This window comes from Panthera onca, chromosome F2 (assembly GCF_046562875.1).
Source record: "Panthera onca isolate mPanOnc1 chromosome F2, mPanOnc1 haplotype 2, whole genome shotgun sequence".
Lineage (NCBI taxonomy): Eukaryota > Metazoa > Chordata > Mammalia > Carnivora > Felidae > Panthera > Panthera onca.
Window position 1 is genome coordinate 4,540,936 of NC_138356.1, and position 18,909 is coordinate 4,559,844.

Consider the following 18,909-nt stretch of genomic DNA (forward strand, 5'->3'; position numbering starts at 1 on the left):
GTATTCTCAAATTGGACTATGATACTATTTGCATAACTGCAAATTTACTAAAACTCACTGTACACTTAAAATGGGGTAATGTAAATCATACCTCATTAAAGAGAGAAGGGGGCTAAAATGAAAGCTAATACTGGAGCATCTCAAGTCAAAGCAATCTCACGGCAGTTGAAGGAGGACCATTCAATGTCCTCTGGTAAACAGAAAAAGTACAGAGACGTGACAGCAACATGTAGCCTAACTCATCAGCAACTGGGCGATACAGTGTGGGCAGGAAGTTGCCTGTAAAGCACATAAGCTGGCCAACTGTTTTACCTTTAAGAAGTAGTACTGTAAGCTGAGGTAGTGGCAAACACAGCATTGGAATGATTCTGGCCGTTTCTGCAGTCATTTCTATTAACTCAGGAACTAGGCGAGGAAAACATTAAGTTGGATGAACCCCGATATTTTAAGTTTCGTAAGAAAGCTGTAACTTTTACATCGTGGGTTATGTAAGAAAATTGGAGGGAATACGTAAGCAAAGAGGATCGGAATGGAGAACCACCCCCACCTGAATTAGAAAGATCATAGGATCGATTTGCCTTCATAGATCTGATAGTTATAACTCAACTCTGGGAAACTGAGGGACTTGGGAGCCCTTTTCTTGCACCCTGCTTTTCAGTGGGATTCCATAGGTATGAAAAAGACAGCACTGAGAGGAGGAATCAGTACTTGATTCTTTGTGTCAGTCTTTAGTTCTCAGAAGACTTCAGGAAAAGCCAGAGGAATAAGAATTTATCTTTAATGTGAAATAAGTTGTCTAAATGAGGCACATTAGGAGCCGGAGTGATCCGTTCACGTCTGGAGCAAAAACACATTCCACTTACGAACAACTGCTTCAGCCACGAGAAATTTGCTGATATTAAGAAAACCTAACTTCCTCTCACTGAACAAAAGCTCTCGCCAGACTGTAGCCTACGTGCTACAGGTGTGTTTCTGGAGTGGCGGTGGAAATTCCTCAACGAGCGTTTTTCTCATCTGTATTTACCAAGCCACAGGCTCCGCACTCTCCGGGCGCCAGCCAGGACTCCTCCAGATCAAGCTCGGTGTGTCCTCGGAGGAGAACCACTGCCTATGGTGAGCACCTGTCACCCTCATCTTGTGACCGGGAGAGAAGCATGGCTCAGAGCCGTGATGTTAGTTACTTAATAAGGACAGAGCTTCTGGTAATAAGGTCACTGTGAAGCAACAGACCCAAATCCGACTCGCCATGCTCGGGTTAATGACAGGGCACGTAGAAGCGACTTTCTTTAGTTCCATTGTCCTGGCTTAAAGCACTCACAAAGCAAACCAAAAACGGAGAGGCAGGGGTAAAAAGATTAGGCTTCCTCAGAAGCTAGACCAATCCAAGGTTTATTAGCTATAATCATTGTTTTACAGACTCTGCTTTCTGCCTTTCCTTCTTAAGAGTGCTTTTATCTTCGTCACCAAAGGACTATTCCACATCAAAACACGAAGAACTTTATCTTGGCCTTGACTCTGTCAGACACAGATAAATCCTGGCATAATGTCCAGTAACCATCGTCATACATGTAACTAAAGACCATGACACCCTGGAGCCTTGTAACAGGAGGAAAACATCTAGTGCACCGTGGATCACTTACACGGGGGTCTGTTTCTCCACGCTGCCCTCTGGTATGGAGGTAGGCATTCAAGACACAATAAAGCTTGAGGTCAGCCTACAGATGCATCTATCTGGCCACAGGAAATGAATCTCCTGGAGAGGCGACTGAGTAGAGTTCAAGAGGGCAATCTCACTGCTAGCAAGGTTGCTAACTAGTTATGACCTGCCTTCCCCCCCAGCCCTTGCGCTACGACTGACCTCCGTCAGCAGGAGCCAGCTGACAGGGCTAGAGAAGTGGAAGAGAGGGTAACAGGTGCTCTGAAACTGGCCAGACAGGCTGTGAGGCCTAGACTCCAGCCTAAAGCTGCCAGAGCTGGCCAAAAAATGCACTGTTTCAAAAAGGTCGGGGTCCCCAACCTGCTGAGAAAGTCCTGTCTCAGGAAGGGCAGGAATACCAATTTTAAATGTAAGCTGCTAAACTTCTTTGTTGGTAAAAATTAATAATTTGCCACCATTTTTTAACATACCATCCCGTATCAAAAACATACTCATCGGTTGTGGGATAAAACAGAATGTTTTATTTATTAGATTGTATCATGTATCACGAACTGACTCAGTTGTTTTTTTATGAGCTGGATTGCAGGTTCCAGGACTAGGAGAGAAAGTAAGGAGCCAGTCAGTGTGTAAGAAAGGAGGATTTCAGGCCTGAAGATGCCTTGAAAGTCATTTAATGGGACTACATAATTGGCTGCCCAAACTAGGGCAGTTCAGGAAAGAAAAGGACATTATAAATACTGATGCAAGGACAACAGGGATAAACTAGGACTGTCCCACACCCTGAGACACAGACTCCCCCTACGAGAGTATACTCATTTCTCTATTCAAAATCCTTCAAAGGTTCCCCATCACTTCAGAATGAATTTTAAATCACCGTCTCATCACTACAACTTGAGCACATGCCTCAACGATAGCATGTATCACACTGGATGAAAACTGCTGATTTTCTCAAGTCTCTCCACTCTCATCAGTCTGTGAACTCCAGGGCAAGAGTCTACGTGACGGGCCTTGGTGTTCTACCTCAATGTTTGTCACGTAGCAGCACTTGGTAAAAATAATGGCTGTTTCCATCAACATCATGTCTCAGAGCATATTTTCCTCCATCCATGCTTTTTCAACCCACATTCTGTCTTTCCCAGGTGTCACTTCACAGCCATGTGACTTGAGGCAAGTCAGTCAACCTCTCTGTGCCTCAGTTTACTCACCTTTATACGCAGGATCCTAATGGTACGTACATCACAGGATGATTAGGATCATTAAATGAGGTACTCTACGTAAAGTGCTTTCACCACCACCCAGCCAGCTTCCCAAAGGCAGATCTGTTCCTTTGGATCACTGCTATATACTTACACCACGAACAACGCCTGACGGAACAGACAGCATGTCCTCCGCAAGCTTACTGACACGTACTTTCTTTCTCCAATCCCTTCCTTTGCCTCACCGGTGCCATGTATATACTCTACACCCCCTCTACACCCACTCCCATGTCTCTATCAGAAACCTGGCACCCTTCCCTTTAAAATGGGACACAGAGGACCACGAAACTCTACGCCAGCCGCCAATCACAGCCCTTCACCTGGAATAGATTACACGAGACTCCTGAGCTCTCTGCCTACCGGCTGTCCAATATTGAACAGACAATGACCGGGGGCTGAAAAACACTTCCGAGGACTTCTTCAGTCTAGGATGAAATGCACATGCTGCCTCTCAGGGTCAGGGCTGAGACGAAGAAAAGACTGCTACCGCCTTGTGTTTCCACACTCAAGTAAGGAGGAGAACTACTCTATTGAGTATATACATTCAAAGGTATACAAATTTACAAACCCTGGAAATCAGAAACAGTTATACAAACTCAGCTTACTTTTTAAAATAAAATTTCACAAAAATAAAATTACCTAAAATTAAGCCCACCATTGTACTTAAATATCCGGTTCCACTTCCCAGGTTAAGAAAAGACAATCCTGGTTGAAGTTTCAACGCTTCCATAACTTCAGAATAAATGCAAGGTGCTGACAAGTGTATGTTGCCATGCTTCCAGGCTAAGTCTTTGTACGCATTGTCTCGGTAGCCTTCCAAATAGTAATCTCCGCGATCAATCGCTCTGAAGGCTTGCTCCACTCTTTCAGTGCGGATATACTGAGCTTCTTTTAAGTTATCAATTAAGTCATCATTATCTTCCCCAGCACTCACAGCTCCTCCCATGATAGTATTCAAATCAAATCATAAATTTTAAAATGTAATAAAATTAGCAGAAATGGCTTCCAATAATGGAGTGTGGTTTGTTTTCCCTTTAATATTGCACTTGATTTCCAAAAATAAATTAATCCTGAAAGGGAAGAATAAAAATAAACAGGTTTAAATTAATGCTCAAAGGAAAAGTAATTCCAGTTTAGTAAATATATAATAGTCATCATAACCACCATTTTTCAAGGATATATTTTGTTCCAGACATAGGGTTAAGTTCCTCAAGATTATTATTTACTCTTATAACAACCACAAAAGGTAGCTTAAGTTCGATCTCTTCTGTACCTGTGGCAAATCTTGGACACCGAAGAGTTAAGTCACCTCATACTGAAAGGCCAAATATGGTAGCCATTAGTCACAGGTGGCTATTTAGACCTAAATTAAGTAAAATTAAATACAATGTAAAAATCAGTCAGGCACCCCAGCCACACTTCAAGTGCTTAACAGCCACGTGTGGCCAGTAGCTGCCACACTGAACAGAGCTGGTCTAGAAAGCGACAATTCTGGGACACAGTTCCAGGTCTTTCCGACTCCAGAAACCATGCTCTTAATCATTAAGGCAGGCAGCCTTCGGAGTATGGTGAGTCTAGTTTAACATGCATGAATTACTTCACTGACTTAAAACTTCCTAAACTTAAAAATCCACTACCACCTAAATGCTAAAAATCTTCAGTGCACCACATAAATTCAAAATGTTAACACAAAGCAACATAATTACCCAAACACTGAATACAAAAACAAAACAAACCCACTTTAAAACAAACTCCCACACGTTTAAAATACACACACCCACACACAAACATATGTGTGTTAAAGTGTTTTATTTGGTAAACCCTGTGGTGATAAATAAGGAGACCACAATTTTATTAAAAACTTTAATAGCATAAGCACCAGAACATGTTACACACAGGTACAATAAACTTCAACTAAAAATTTCAGCATCTTCAAATGAAAACATAAGTGCAACTTGATAAACTAAGACTTTTAACACATCATCATGATACACAATTTAATCTTTGATTCAACTACGGTTAATAAATGAATTTCACGTAACAACTAATTTCTTAATTAATAAGTCACGGGAGGGAAAGTGAGAAATGAAATGCCCGTAGCCAAAAACAAAAGAGTTTTGACAGCCGACCCTGGCAGGGCTGTACCCTCACTCTTGACTTTTATTTTTTATTTTTTTATTTTTTTAACGTTTATTTATTTTTGAGACAAAGAGAGAGCATGAACAGGGGAGGGGCAGAGAGAGAGGGAGACACAGAATTGGAAGCAGGCTCCAGGCTCTGAGCCATCAGCCCAGAGCCCGACGCGGGGCTCGAACTCACGGACCGTGAGATCGTGACCTGAGCTGAAGTCGGACGCTTAACCGACTGAGCCACCCAGGCGCCCCTTGACTTTTGAGTACAAGAGCAACTGAGGCCTCGAGCTTCCTCAGGGTTCTCAGACTTCTGTGACTGAACTGTCCCAATAGCCCAGGGACAGCTTCCTCACCAGGCCCTGTCCCCACTGTCTGTGTCCTCTTTTGTCTTTTCCTGTGATCTCCTTAAACTTTCTGAGCAGAGGAAATACTGTGAACTCATGTCACACTATTTAACTTATGGAAACTCACCTCGACAAGTGAGTTGGCTGGCTCCAATGCCCCCACAACCCCAAAGAGAAGTAACTGGAAAAACACATGGGCTTACAGCACCATCCTCAATGAGGAGACTTCGCAGCACACGGAGACGTCAACGTGCTCTTCCTTCCACAGTCTTAGTTTGGGCACCCCTTTCTAACCCAAGCATCTTAAATCGCTGAGCAAAATTCTAGCATTTAGAGATTTGTTTCGTTTTGTTTTTCACGACACGGCCTCTAGGCGTAGGCTAACTTTTCACCTGGTACTCAGAGTGAATGCCTTCCCGGGATGGAAGAAAAAGTGGCTACGCTGAACTGGAAGCAGCTCATCAGTCCCAGCGTGGCACCTATCGCAGGACTTTATGAAGCCTAATTGTGACTCTGAAGACATTTGATGGCTCTCCTCGAAGTGCTGTATCTTACTAGTTTGAAAAACTATTCCCCTTCCGTTTGCTTCCAGGGCTAAGGAGTGACCCAATCCTTCTCAGGTCCTTCTGGGCTCTAACCTGTCCCAACTTATCACAGCAAACAAACAAATGTTGACTTCACCACACAGAAGTGCTCACTCGTGGTGAGAAAGGCAGGAGGAAGAATCAAACCAGTAAGAACTGTTCCCATTTGCTGACAGACCCTGTACCGTACTCAGTGTTTTCGTTAAAACACATGGTCTCCTTAAAAGCTACGCTAAGCCTGTGAGGAAGGCGATCCCTTGCCCACTTTCAAGTAGAAACAATCTGTAAAGGCCTGGCTGGGATACTACAACGCATGTGACTGCTGCTACAGGAGCCCAAAGCAAAGTGGATCCAGGAACCCAGGAGAGCTTTCTCAAGAAGGCACAGACTGGGTAACACAGTTAAAGGACTAAGGGAATCAAAGGCTGAGGAAATGGCTGGTATTAAAGCGACAGAGTAGATGACCCTTTTAAGAAACTACACGCAGCTGGGTACTTTTGATCACCTTAAGACCTTTATCCCGTCGGCCAGTGATTTATTTCTTTTTTTTTTTAAGCCTGGATCCTTTTGAGAATCCGATCATACTTTGGTCCTTCTCATTGACAAATGAATGAAGGAAAAGTTTTACGCAGCTTCAGAAGGAGCCTGAGTTCCTACAAACCCATGAGCTGAATCTAATTTAAGAACATCTACTTGATGCAGCAGAGTCAGCCGCAGGTATTAACAAGGAAGGGAGATTAAAAGGGCAGGAGAATTACACTTCCATTTCAGAGAGTGCAGTGTAATCTGTGTTTCTGATCTACTGCAACAGACCGGAGAGCAGGTACTTGGAAAGTTGGGAAACACATCACCTTGTCAAGAAGGAGCAGCACAAGACCTGAACCAGACTTCCAGGACACTCTGGTCTGATGGGAAAGAAACACATCTGAACACAAAGCTGTAGGGTATCCAGGAGGGAGGTGATCAGGAAAGGTTTTCTGGAATAAGAGGAGCAATCACCGCAATGCATCATGTTTCCTTGAACAAGATGTAAGGTAAGGATGTGCAGGTAACAGTCATGGTGGTCTGCATGTTCATGCTGTGAAGTGACAGCAAGGTACAAGCTTATGCACATGACAGAGACACCTTAGCAACTTACGAAAACTTTCAGCAAAAAGCTGAAGTTACAGAGGACCTGCTTCTAAGGTAGATGCTGTCACAGTTACTTCAAGTGGTCTGGGGAAGCTATGAATGCAGATGAAAAAAAATGATAAGACACTGTCCCTGAATTAAAACAACATATGAATTAAGGCTATATCCAGGTTCAGATTTTAAAATTCTGATGAAAATATACATATGAAAATAAAATGATATCCATAAGCAAACTGTCTTCTAGGGCCTAAATTTCAAAACGAAGATGAACCCTGGGGTTTAAGGCTGTGAAAGACTGAAGGACTGTGATGTCAGGTGCAAATCCCAGTAGATTTAGCTATGCTAGAAATCTTATGAGGATTGCTATTATCTTTGTCTGTCTTTGTCAGTAACCTGGTTATACAGTTGCACAGGTTTTCAGTGGTATGCCCTAAGGCTATTTCTCCCACATGTCCCGCTGTTTTGTGAAACATTAGTAGGTGTTTTCAGATGTTATAGAAAAACCCAGTACTTGACCTCAGGCCCTTGAAGGATCTTAGGAAATGTGAGGGACCACAGATCAGTCTGGAGAAGAGCTGGCACGCAAAACTGTGAAATGGGATAAGCAGAGCCGTGCAAGGACGTTACGAAACACTCAGCCCAGACGCGGGGATGCAATAAAAGGACAGGAAAGTTTTCCTAAAGGTGGAAGACCGGGTAAGCAAGAAGGCAGAAGGAAGGAAAAGTATTCAAAACATGTGGCAAAGACAAGGAGACAAGAGGCCATGCGCCTGCCCCTGGTAAGGCCCTACAAATAACAGCGCAGAGCTGAAGCGCAGGAATAGAAGCAGTGCTTGGTGAGGCAAGAACGACTAAGAGACATGAAAAAGGAAGCTTGCAGGCCACACACACACACACACACACACACACGCACAGCGCTTGGACTTCCTCCCGCAGACAATGGAGCCAGCAAAGGCTTTTGAGATGAGAGACATATTGTATGACTAATTTTAAAACAAGATGTAAAGGAAAAACCAAAACTGTAAAAGAAAGAGAACATAATTACAATTCGTTATTTGGTCTGGGGAAGACAATGTTTATACAGTCGGAATAGCGAAAACACAGTGGCTGATTTAATGTGAGTAGTCGCTGGGGCGCCTGGGTGGCTCAGTCTGTTAAGCATCCGACTTTAGCTCAGGTCATGATCTCTCGGTTCCTGAGTTCAAGCCCCACGTCGGGCTCTGTGCTGGCAGCTCGGAGCCTGGAGCCTGCCTCAGATTCTGTGTCTCCCCCTCTGCCCCTCTCCTGCTCACTCCCTCTCTCTCAAAAGTGAATAAAAACATTACAAAAAAAATTTAATGCGAATAGTCATTTAAGCACACTAGGAAGGATGAGAGGGAGGAGGTGAAGAGATAAAGAGGGATATGGGAGCTAACACCTCATCTGTGATTCCGGAAACTAAACGCTGTCTAAATATTTAAGAAGAAGAGCAAAAGAATGATCTTAGTTAGCAATGCAGAGGTAACTTCCTTACCATGAAAGAGCTGAACACATTAAGTTCCCTGTGGAGTGTGAGTCTCCAGGTAGAAACGAGTGAAGCCATGAACTGCCAGGCTTTGTCTTCAAGGGATCACTTGGCTTTCTAAATTGTGCACATGCATTATTTGAACAAAACTGACAAGCTGAATATAAAGGGTGTGTGTGTGTGTGTGTGTGTGTGTGTGTGTGTTTGTGTGTTAGACCAGATGAATCTAAAGACACATAGAAAATAATTTCTGAAGGAATAAAAATACACTTAATAAAATAGTTTATGGTAGAAAAATCAAAGAACAAAAAAGAGATTATTAACAATTTATACCACAGAGCTTCAAAGGTAAGTCATTTTATCATACAGTTCCTAAAAGTGGGTGGAAAATGAATTATTATAAATCACATTTCCATAATGTTGACAGATTCAATTATAAAAATATGTGCATTTGCATAAAATTCGAAAACCAAGTAAAATAAAAATGATTCATAACCCTAATATTTAAAGAGCCACTGTTAATATTCACTTTCTAAGCACATATATGCTTTCTTATTAACAAAATTAGTAATATTATTACTTCAAACTTTTGCCAAATAGGTCTTAAGCATTTTCACGTCATCAAAAATTCTTCCAAAATCCAGGTGTGCTATCCCACCGCATGGAGGCACCAAAATATAATGAGTCCCCCCGCTGACTGCTGGGCAGTGAATTTTGGGTCACACTTAATGTGTATGTGAAGAGTTAGTAAGTTAAAATCTGTAACGAATATTGTGATAATTCAATAATAATCCCCTAACTTGAAATACACTTCATTTTTTATGAGTCAAGCAAGCACTATTAAAAAACCATCGCAGCATTAAGTCACAGAAGTGTTTGTCGTTTGTTAATTCTGAGATAATTCCACCTCAATCATGGAAAAGTGCCAAATGCAAGTCAAGAGACTAAGGTCTAGCCTTGGTCCCACCGATAAACTTTGCTGTATGGCTCTGGGCAGCTCTCCAGAACATCATTTCCTCACCTGTGAAATGAAGGGGCTAAATTCTAGGATTCCTAAGGTTCCCCAGAGCTCTAATTTCCCTGCCATTTTGGCATCAAACCCGCATTTGAGGACAGCTGAGTTCTAGTTGTGCAGGAATGTCTGTCCATGCCTGGGCACCTCTGTGACTTTGATCACATTTTTTTGGTGCCCCACTCCTGCCATTCTCTCCAAACATGGAAAAGAAAGAAATGGGAATGGTCAAGTCCTACATCAAACAATAAAAGCAAACTAAGGAATCGAAGAAAAAGAAAAGACCAAGGCAGAATAGAGAAACGTCAGAAAAGAAGACTGGACAGCTCACGCAGTCAGATCTTTTGAGAACGAAGTCACCATATCAACTCACGGAACACAATTCCGCTCCTTGGCACTTTCTTTCTCGTATGCGTGCTGGGGTTCGGGGGAATACAACAGGGTGCGTACATTCACACGAGCTCACCTGAGATGATCTGTAAGGTGTTCCCAAAAGTTGCTGGCCAGTCTTTCAAAATAAGGGATGTGGTTTCAAGGTATTTGGTTTAGGGGAAGATCTACAGAAGGCCCAGTTCAGTATTACGGTGTCTTTCAGGCCCCTGAGGGATGTTTTACGGAAGGTTAAAAACAAGTCAAAGGAGGCGGGCGGCAAACAGATGGCGGACAGATGTCACAGCGCTGGGGAACAGTGAACGCTGACTCACGCTCTTTCCCTCCTAGCGACCAGGGGCAGGCAGCCAGGTGCTGCTTGCTGCTCCGTTCTCTGCAAAGGTGAGGACAGGGCTCACCCGCTTTGGGGGAAAGAAGATTAGTCATCCAAAGGACAACACGCTATTTGAGGGCATGAGCAGAGGGTCGTTCTTCCTCACGCCTCAAAGATCAGAGGAGCCACGCGAAGCCTGTTTTGAGTGTGCAAAGACACGGGGGGTGGGGGGGGTGGGGTGCTTCTCAGTGATGGCAAACAGATCTGATGAGATATAAATACAGAACAACAAAAGAAAGAAAAGGGAGGAACAGACTAATGAAGGGGTTCAGAACAAGTCTCCCTGAGATGTACCACTTTGGCATGTAGACCATTTTGAGCTGAAGGCAATCAAGACCGAGCAGCCTAAAGCAAAACTGTTACCTCTCTTTAAACTACCTAAAGGAGTTTAGCTAAGGAGGTGGGCCCAGAAAGAAAGCTATTACCAAGGCCATTTTTTTTTTTTTTTTAATTTTCTTGACCCATCTGCAGAGCAGGACGAATATCTGCTCTTACCATCCCGTGAACCTCCCTATGACCTCCCAGGCCCCTATCCCACTTCGTAGCTCTCGATGGATGGATGGCATGTAAACCTCAACTGCCCAGCTTCTCCTTGGGTCTGTCTCTGTGGGGCTCCCATACAATTCAAATTTTCTCCCATCAATCTGTCTTATATTAATTTGATTATCAGAGAAGCCAAAGAACCTAGAAGAGCAGAAGGAAAATATTTTCCTCCAACATTAAAGATTCACTACTCATGCGCCCAAAGCTACCGGGAGAACATCCAGGTAAGTCTATATCCAATGATAAATACACATCTTAATTTTTTTTATTAGTGATAATATACACAAGCAATTTCCTATGTTTCTATTACATACAGGCTCTGGGCTCTATTTCTTCACCAAAACTCTATGAGGAAGTACTAACTTCATTTTATAATGAGGAGACCAAAGCTCAGAGCTTATGAGTAGCTGAGCCACAACTCAAATCCAGTTTGGCAAGCCATAAAACCCTTCTGAAACAGAACAATTTGCAAAGAGGCTCCTGGCTCATAATTCAAAAGTAAACTTTTCATCCCCTTAGCTAAGAAGATTCAGATCTCCCTCCCTCTCTCCAATTTCCTTTTTCCTCCCCTCTAGTACTCTGGGTTCCAAAAGAAGAATGGGATAGTGGAAATAAAGCATCTGATGTCATGTACTGACTATGCAGCCTCAGGCAAAAGTCTAACCTGTGATCTTCAGTTGTCCTTGTCTATAAAATGAGAAAAATATTAACTGCATCATAAATTTGTAAAGAGTGCACTGCGCATAAGACTTCTAATGTACACATGTCCAATAAATAATCCACTTTCTTTCACATCTAGGACAAAAAAAGACACATTCAAAACGTTCATTTTTAAACACAAAGGACCGAAAAGGGAAACAAAAAAGTAAGTGTCAATTCTGAAATCTAGTGACGTTATCACTTAGTGACCTCCTGAAGACAGAAGTACAGGGTGAAAATGTAAATCCTAAAGAAAAGCCAAGTTACAGTGTATACAGAAGGGAAAGGAATAATACACCCCTTCGCATGTAAACTGATTGAGAGGCGTTAATGTAAAAACAAAAAAACCAAAACCACAAACAAACACAAACCAATGCAGTGACTTCTGTCATGCTCTGGGCCATAAACTAGGCCACGAGGCCCACATCAGGACCAGCTGCCCTCTGTGCTCACTTACACGGGCTCAGGAAGCAGGCAGGTAACGAGACTCTCTTTGGTAACTTACTAGCTAACTTCCACCTGTGCTAATTTTCTCTAATGGAGCATTTGTTCCATAAATCAGCAAAAAGTAGCTGTCTCATATAGTTTTCTTTTGTTCAACACATCTTTTCTATCCAAATTGTAAACTCAATAATAAAGATCAAATAAAACGAAGATAAAATAAATATTTAAAATATTCATCACAGTTGTAAAGGTGTTAGCAAGCATTTAATAAATAACAAACATAATACACTGTAAGAGCAACTTCAAGCCTTTTACTTCAGGAAATACTTTCAAATTTGAACATACCTAACAACTACAGCAAAGTGAAAGTGTATTTTTCCTTTAAATTCTCTTGAACTCTGGAATCTTCATCTGATCAGACGGCTGATAAGCCACTCTCTCAAGATAATTCAAGATTGTCGTCTCCTCCCCAACCCTTCAATTCACTACTACACAGTCTCAAGTAACAAAATAAAGTTCTGTTTAGAAGCAACCAGGTTCTATATTTTGATATTTATCAAGTTGCAAGGTGCCTATATTCACAGACGTAGACTCTTCAGTTATATTCTCAATTCTATTCCAGTCTTGCTTCCTATGCCTTTTTCTTCCCTCTACCTCCCCCCTCATTCTTTTAACTTTCCTATTCTCCTTTGCTGGGGGCAGTGAAGACCAGCGCAAACTCAAACAAGACTGGAAAAAACAGTAGGAGGCGGCTTTACGTGAGTTCAAGGTATGGGATATAAGGTGAGAGAGGAATATAAAACATTTTTTTTTTAATTTTTTTTTAACGTTTTATTTATTTTTGAGAGAGGGAGAGACAGAGCATGAACAGGGGAGGGTCAGAGAGAGGGAGACACAGAATCTGAAACAGGAAATATAAAACATTTTTAAAGGACAAGATGAGACAAGCTGAAATCTTATAATTTTGAAAATTACAGGATTTCTTTTTTTTCTTAATGTTTTTATTTATTTTTGAGACAGAGAGAGACAGAGCATGAGCAGGGAAGGGGCAGAGAGAGAGAGAGAGACACAGAATCAGAAGCAGGCTCCAGGCTCTGAGCCATCAGCACAGAGCTCGATATGGGGCTCGAACTCAGACTGTGAGATCATGACCTGAGCCGAAGTCGGACGCTCAACCGACTGAGCCACCCACGCGCCCCGAAAATTACAGGATTCCATGTACCTCCAAAGTCTCCTCCGCTCCTTTTACTCTAAGATCTGAATATATGACCTCTTTTTTTTTTTTTTTTTTTTTTTCAACGTTTTTTATTTATTTTTGGGACAGAGAGAGACAGAGCATGAACGGGGGAGGGGCAGAGAGAGAGGGAGACACAGAATCGGAAACAGGCTCCAGGCTCCGAGCCATCGGCCCAGAGCCTGACGCGGGGCTCGAACTCACGGACCGCGAGATCGTGACCTGGCTGAAGTCGGAGGCTTAACCGACTGCGCCACCCAGGCGCCCCCTGAATATATGACCTCTTAAAACCTCTATGAGTACACCATTAGACATGTGTATCCCTAAACACCAAACAAGTATACTCCAAATGCCCTCGATATGCAGTCCCACGTATCTCTGAACTACCAAAATCCTCAGAGAATTACTGCCTCAAAGTTTAGGATTACTGCTTAACATCTTCAATTTTTCAAGAAACATTAAGTGTTGTACTAACCAACCTTAACACTTAAAAAAAAAAAAAAATTCCTTACAGAAGCTACAGCCCAGAAAAACTTTTCAAACAGAAGAGGTGTTTACCTCCTGTAGCTCAGGGAGAGTCTGAGGCAGAATACTGAACTGACACTGGGCTTTCTGGTCTGCTGAACGATGCTCTTAGGACGTCATGAGATCAATAGGGAAGCAGGAGAGAAAAGCATATACATTGTCAGCTCCTCTCCGGTCAGTCTTTTAAAGTTGGGCTTCTTTTATTGGAAACATTTTGAGTTCACAAAGAACAATATTCAAATAAAAATAAAAGAATATCCCCAAAGCAAAATCCCACAATTTGGGAGTTCAAATGATCGGCATCTGTTCCCATCACAAACCAGAACATGAACTCACACCAGAGATATTCTTCCTGCATATCATACTGTGGAATGCAAAGACTGGCCTTGTCACACCATACAATTTTGAGCAAATTGTTATCTTTCCTGGCTTTAGTTTTTTCACCTGGAAGATACTGCTACGAAATCAAATTTTCTCGATGGCACCTGTAACAACTCTAAAACTGTCTAAGCATATTTGCTACACAAAAATAAAAAATGTAAACATAAAGTTTTTTGGCCTTATAAAATGGTATCTTTCCAGAGGCCACCATGACCATTTTATCTATGGACAGGCAGTGAAAGCTACATAGAACAAAATACCTCGTTATACATCATTTTAATTTGCAGCGCTTCCATACCAACTCGTACAATTTCATTAACTACTCCAGGATATTTACACAGGACAGGTGGTATTATCTGCACTACCCATGTGAAGAAAACCGATTGAGAACAATTTGTTCTAGATTTTCCATATAAGACATATTTCAGTCTTATTCATAGATCTAATGTCATGCATTACCACTAATATTCACATTATCAGAAATAAAACAGCAAATGTAGGTCTGAGACCCTTTGACAAATACACACACACACACACACCACATTTGATACTATACCTTCATTTCATTTATTGGGACAAATAACTCTATCCCTGTTTTTACTCATGACCCAGAGAAAGTTAAGGAAGTTCTTAAACTGTAATCATAAGATCATCACCACAATGCTACAAGCTCTAAAGTAAGTGGTCACCGTAAATGATTAATCTTGTACCAACAGGACTCATTTGGAGAAAACTGTCCAAACTGAACCACCAAAACGCTTGTGAAAGCTTATTAAACTATAGCTCAGTACCTCCCGCCAGGCTTCACTTAGACAACTTCTTCACCACTGGTCCAGCAAGTTGAGCAGGACACAGGCACACGGAGGACAGAAAGTCAAAGAATGGCTTCAGTTCAGTAGACAATCTCTTTTCATGGAAATTAGTCTCTTAAATGGTTAGTGTATCTTCATTAAAAAAAATGTTTAAATATTACTTTCAATTTGGCTACAATAAACTGACACAACTGAAAGCTTTTAACAATGTAAGGAATTATTTCATACTAATTAGATTGGGCTTCGAACTGTAAACAGCAAACTGCGTACTCATAACTGAGAATGTTTATTAATAGTACACTTTAAAATACTAAATGCTCTCGCTCTCAATAAAAAATTACTCAAAGCTACTAGTACTGCCTTCCATTTCGATATTCTAAGTTTTGCACAAAAGACTTCCACTTGGTGATTTCCTCATTCAATTAACAAAACTGGGCACCTACTTACGCCTCAGGAACTATGGCAGGTATGCAGGACTAAGAGACCAAACTCCAGAAGCTAAAGTCAAATTAGAGAGCTTTCTTATAAGGTAACAGTTACAGAAAGCTCGCTTCATTTCATGGATAAAGAACTGAGCCCCAGCAGCTGCCTTGTCCAAGATCACACAAGTCATTGGGGCACCTGGGTGGCTCAGCGGGTTAAGCATCCGACTTCGTCTCTGGTTATGATCTCCCGGTTCGTGAGTTCCAGCCCCACGTAGGGCTCTGTGCTGGCAGCTCAGAGCCTGGAGCCTGCTTCGGATTCTGTGTCTCCCTCTCTCTCTCTGCCCCTCTCCCACTCATGCTCTGTCTCTCTCACAAACAAACATTAGAAAAACATTTTTTTAACTTAGAAAAAAAAAAAAATCACACAAGTCAGAAACCCAAGTTTTTGCAAATCATTATATACTAATCTTAGATAAGAGAAAATCTATTCAAACATTAGTATAAAGCCAAAAAGGCCGAATTTACTCCTTTGTTTAGATTTTTTTTTAGGTTTATTTATTTTGATGGGGAGGGCCACCAGAGAGAGAATTCCAAGCAGGCTCTGCACTGTCAGGGCTTGAACTCACGAATGGTGAGATCATGACCTGAGCCGAAATCAGCAGTCGGATGCTTAACCGACAGATCCACCTAGGCATGCCAAGATTTCTTAAAATTAAGTGAGCAGAACGCTTCTTTTTTAAAAATTCAGAAAATTTTCTTAAGTTCAGTATTTAATTACTGATAGCAAACAATATTACTGAAACCTGACTTTATGACAATTTGTTGGAGATTGTAAGGAAAAAAAAATGTCCAAAATGAAACTACTACAGAAAACAATGTATTAAGTATATCTAGACTGAATCCACACGGGTTATAGTGGTGAGTTAGAACATTAACGCAATGTAAAATTTTGGTCTGAATTCAACAGGATTTATATCAATAGGAATGTAACAATTTTACTCATTTGCTCCCCTTAAAAAGATTATTTGTAGAATGAATATTAATGTATCAAATTATAATAATTTCATATAGGGTCGTAGCTTCATTACAAGTGATATTCTAACAGAATGTGCTGTTGTCAACATAAATAAAAATTATACTTAAAGATCATATAACACAGTGTAGGTTCTAGACTGGAACCCTAATTCTATAACTTCTATGTGATCTCAGGAACATCATTCACCTCTCAAGGCCTTAGCTGCTACATGATAAAAACAATATTGGTAACAATAATTACCTCACAGGATTAGCATGAGAAGTATCTGAGATAATGTATGTAAACTGCCTACAACAGTCCCTGTCACATAGCAAGTACTCAATCCGTTACCGGTTTCCATTAACACAGGCTTACTTCATCCCCTCACAAAAGACCATGGTCCCATTTCAAGAAACATTTATCAAATGCATAAAAATGTATATGTAATACCTATAAAATACTTTGGATTTTAGGTGTCAATTTTCACCAAGATCTCAATAGCTGGACGATGTTTCTGAGGGAAACCAAAGCATGGAATGACTAGAGAAAGACACTGCGAATATACCTTGCGATGCTGGACAGAATTGAAGGAATCATCAGTATGAGCTCGTTAACTTGACTTGGACAACTACACACACACACACACACACACACACACACACGTATAAAACAGAAAGCTACAGAAAACACACATACATACTTTCCCTTTGTTTATGAATGCCTAAAAGATAAACAGTGATTCAAAATAAACCCAAACTCTGGTTGCAAAAGGTGGAGGAAAACATGTTTTGCATTTTTCTCTACTACATCTTCCCATCTATTAACAGCAATCTCCCATTCCCCCGCTCCCACCGGAAGACACTCGAGTGTCCACTCTTCCATCGGTAGCAGGAGCCCTGGAATCTCTGCTGCGGTCTCCGCGCTCCGGCTCTCACAAGTAACCGAGCGTCTTCAACAACTACTCGAGCCCCAAAGTTCAACTGCAAGGACCTACTCCCGCCCGCTATCCAACCCCCGGATCCTTATTTTATTCTACAACCACATCTGACATCTACTTTGCCCGTTCTTTTTCTACCACCACACTCATTGTCACTAGTGCTACAGCAAAGATCATCCATCAAAGACCTGAGGAGCTCAGTAAATACCTGAGGACCGGCAGGCCTTAGTTTCTGTTAACAACTACTGAACTCTGTGCCTGTAAGAGCAAAAGCAGCCACAAACGACACGTAAATCAAAGTATGGCTGTGTTCCAAATTTTTTTATTTATGAACACTGCAACTTAAATTATAACACATATTTATAGATACATTTATGTATCATTTACATAATTCTCACTTAGTCTTAAATTTTTTTTCCAACTTTTTAAAAATGTAAACATCATTCTTAGTTTGCAGGCTATTCACAAACAGGCAGTGGGCCAGGTTTGGGCCACGTACCATAATCTGCTGACGCCTATCAATATCACTTTCTTCCCAAACCAAACATGTCCGATAAACATGGCTTCACTCCATTACTTTCCATTATTTCAACCCCTCGTTCTAACTTTCTGCCTCACTCCTCTTGTAAACGCCTGACTTTGCATCAATCCAGTATCTCTCTTCTGTGTAGTGTTTTATACCGTGGAGTGTTACAGAAGAAAAAAAAATCCACCACTTGGATTGGTACCACTAAAGATTTCTGTTCTTCAATCTCAACTGGATTTTCAATAGCACCTAGCAATACCTCTGGCCTTCAGTCGCTCCCATCCTCCACAGCAAACTCACTACCACTGCCACCGTCCCCTCAAGATGAATCTCCCTAACAAAGGTGATACTTGTCTCTCTTCCACAAACAAGGTCATGAGACAAAAGCCTCAACTTCCCCAGACTGTCACCTGAACCCCATACCGCCGGACAACAGTATTATTACAAATATACCTGCATCTGTACACACATCCACAAGCAGAGTATTCGACCTTTGTTCTGAAATTCCATAGGCCTGATTTTGTCCGTTATTGGAATTTAAGTACCTTACTAAATAAGTACTACATTTATTAGATGCCTAGCACTCAACCAAGTGCTTTACAATGATCTCTCAATCTAGAAGGAACCCCTCCTCCTAGAAATCTCCTCTAAGCCCACCTCCAGAACACTCAGGGGCCTATCAGTCAGCTAAGGCCACCATAACAAAATACCACAGGCTGGTATTAAACAACAGAAATTATCTTACAGTTCTATAGGCTAGAAATCCAAGATCAGGGTGTCAGCATGGTCAGCTTCTGGTGAGAACTCTCTTACATGGCCTTTCCCTGCTGTGTGGTCAGAGAACCAACACTGACATCTCCTCTTATAAAGACGCTATTCCTACAGGATCAGAGCCTTACCCTTTTGTACTCACCTTAATTACTTCCTCAGAGGCCTCATTTCCAAATACACCTACACTCGGGGTTACGGCTTCGACATTAAAATT

At 41.6% G+C, this 18,909-nt stretch overlaps 1 protein-coding gene across 2 annotated transcripts in view; it reads right to left on the reverse strand.

Annotated features, from left to right (window-relative positions):
- Positions 1-18,909, reverse strand: part of PCMTD1 (protein-L-isoaspartate (D-aspartate) O-methyltransferase domain containing 1) — a 68,027-nt gene that overhangs the window by 32,330 nt on the left and 16,788 nt on the right. The window contains exon 2 of one of the 2 annotated variants that reach the window (XM_060610517.3): positions 3,553-3,983. The exons of the other annotated variant lie outside the window; for it this stretch is intronic. Within the exon in view, the coding sequence (XP_060466500.1) occupies positions 3,553-3,859 (307 nt within the window). The 5' untranslated portion in view covers positions 3,860-3,983. The remainder of the gene's footprint in view (positions 1-3,552; positions 3,984-18,909) is intronic. 2 annotated transcript variants of the gene reach the window in all.